Raw genomic sequence first — 1,094 nt, 5'->3', positions numbered from 1 at the left:
GCGTTTAGCGTTGATTACATAGAAGATAGGTTACTTTCGGGTAGGAGTGGCGAGTAAATGGCCGCTATAGATGTCGCCCTGGAGGACACTGCGGAAGATGGAGACCCTCGAGACCAGCTGACACGAAGTCCAAATGACGCGGTATGTCTTTTCATGCTTTGTGGCTTCCAACCATGCAAATGCGCCATGGTGCACTTGCAGCCATTCGCCTTCACTCGGGGTTTATTTAATTCTCTGCTGCGTCTATAGTCTGATGTCGCGGCTGTCGCGACGTGTCTCCACGATGTGCTGGACGTGGACGATGAACGGGTGGATGCTGTGCGTCGTCAATTCGAAGAAGATCTCGGCGTCTACTCCGTTGGTGAAGCATGGGAACTGTTCCAAGGTGAGAGATTGATCACAGAGAGAAAAGCGCGAGTCCGTGCCAGAGACGTGGGGCGGCGATGTCCCCGTGCCGAGAACAACCGGAAACTTTGCGAACGGTGTTTTGAAAGACAGTGTGTCCTTCATTGCAGAGGATTTCCAGCTCTCCCCGCTTCGCACCGCCATGGCACTGAGAGGGAATGTACCGGGCCTTACCGTCTCGGACGCGAAATCCCTCTTGTTCAAGATCAAAACGGCATCGGAGGGGGCCGTGGAGGATCAGGGACACAGGGACGCGGAGACTGGCACCGTCGAGGACGCGGCGGAACTGTGGTCCCGATGAGTGCACCAGCCGCCATCACCGAAGCAGAGGATGTGCCACCCCGCGTCAAGTCGCGTGGTGCTACTGGTAAGTGGCGACGTGAGATGTGTGGCAGGGAAGAGTGGGCAACCTAGAAAGGAGGAACCTACCTCACCCCACCCACCCAATTGTATAATGTTATACATACCGACGTCTATGAAACATCATACCATATGACAACAGAAATGCCCCCCTTGTTTTACAACCCTGTGTAGGCGAGTTCAAAACAAACTGGTCAGAGCTCGGCGGTGTAGACCCATATGCCTGCTGCATCAGCGGCGGCATCAGGGGGTGGTTCATCGGTGCTAAGACTGGCAGTACGCGGCCGGTCGCATTCACCAAGCAATACTGCTGCTGAAAGCCGCTGGGG

The 1,094-nt window shown here is 55.4% G+C and overlaps 1 protein-coding gene across 1 annotated transcript; it reads left to right on the top strand.

The window, feature by feature from the left end:
- Nucleotides 1–57: 57 nt before the first annotated feature.
- VOLCADRAFT_93694 (uncharacterized protein) lies at nt 58–706 on the top strand (the record flags this gene model as incomplete). The annotated part of the gene is made up of 3 exons (XM_002952989.1): nt 58–141; nt 250–385; nt 561–706. 3 exons carry the CDS (start codon nt 58–60, stop codon nt 704–706), a joined length of 366 nt encoding a protein of 121 aa, XP_002953035.1.
- Nucleotides 707–1,094: the final 388 nt, after the last annotated feature.

The sequence above is a fragment of the Volvox carteri genome, assembly GCF_000143455.1.
Source record: "Volvox carteri f. nagariensis unplaced genomic scaffold VOLCAscaffold_33, whole genome shotgun sequence".
Taxonomy (NCBI): Eukaryota; Viridiplantae; Chlorophyta; class Chlorophyceae; order Chlamydomonadales; family Volvocaceae; genus Volvox; species Volvox carteri.
Note: the sequence above shows the minus strand (reverse complement) of the source record. Positions and strands in the feature narration are given on the sequence as shown.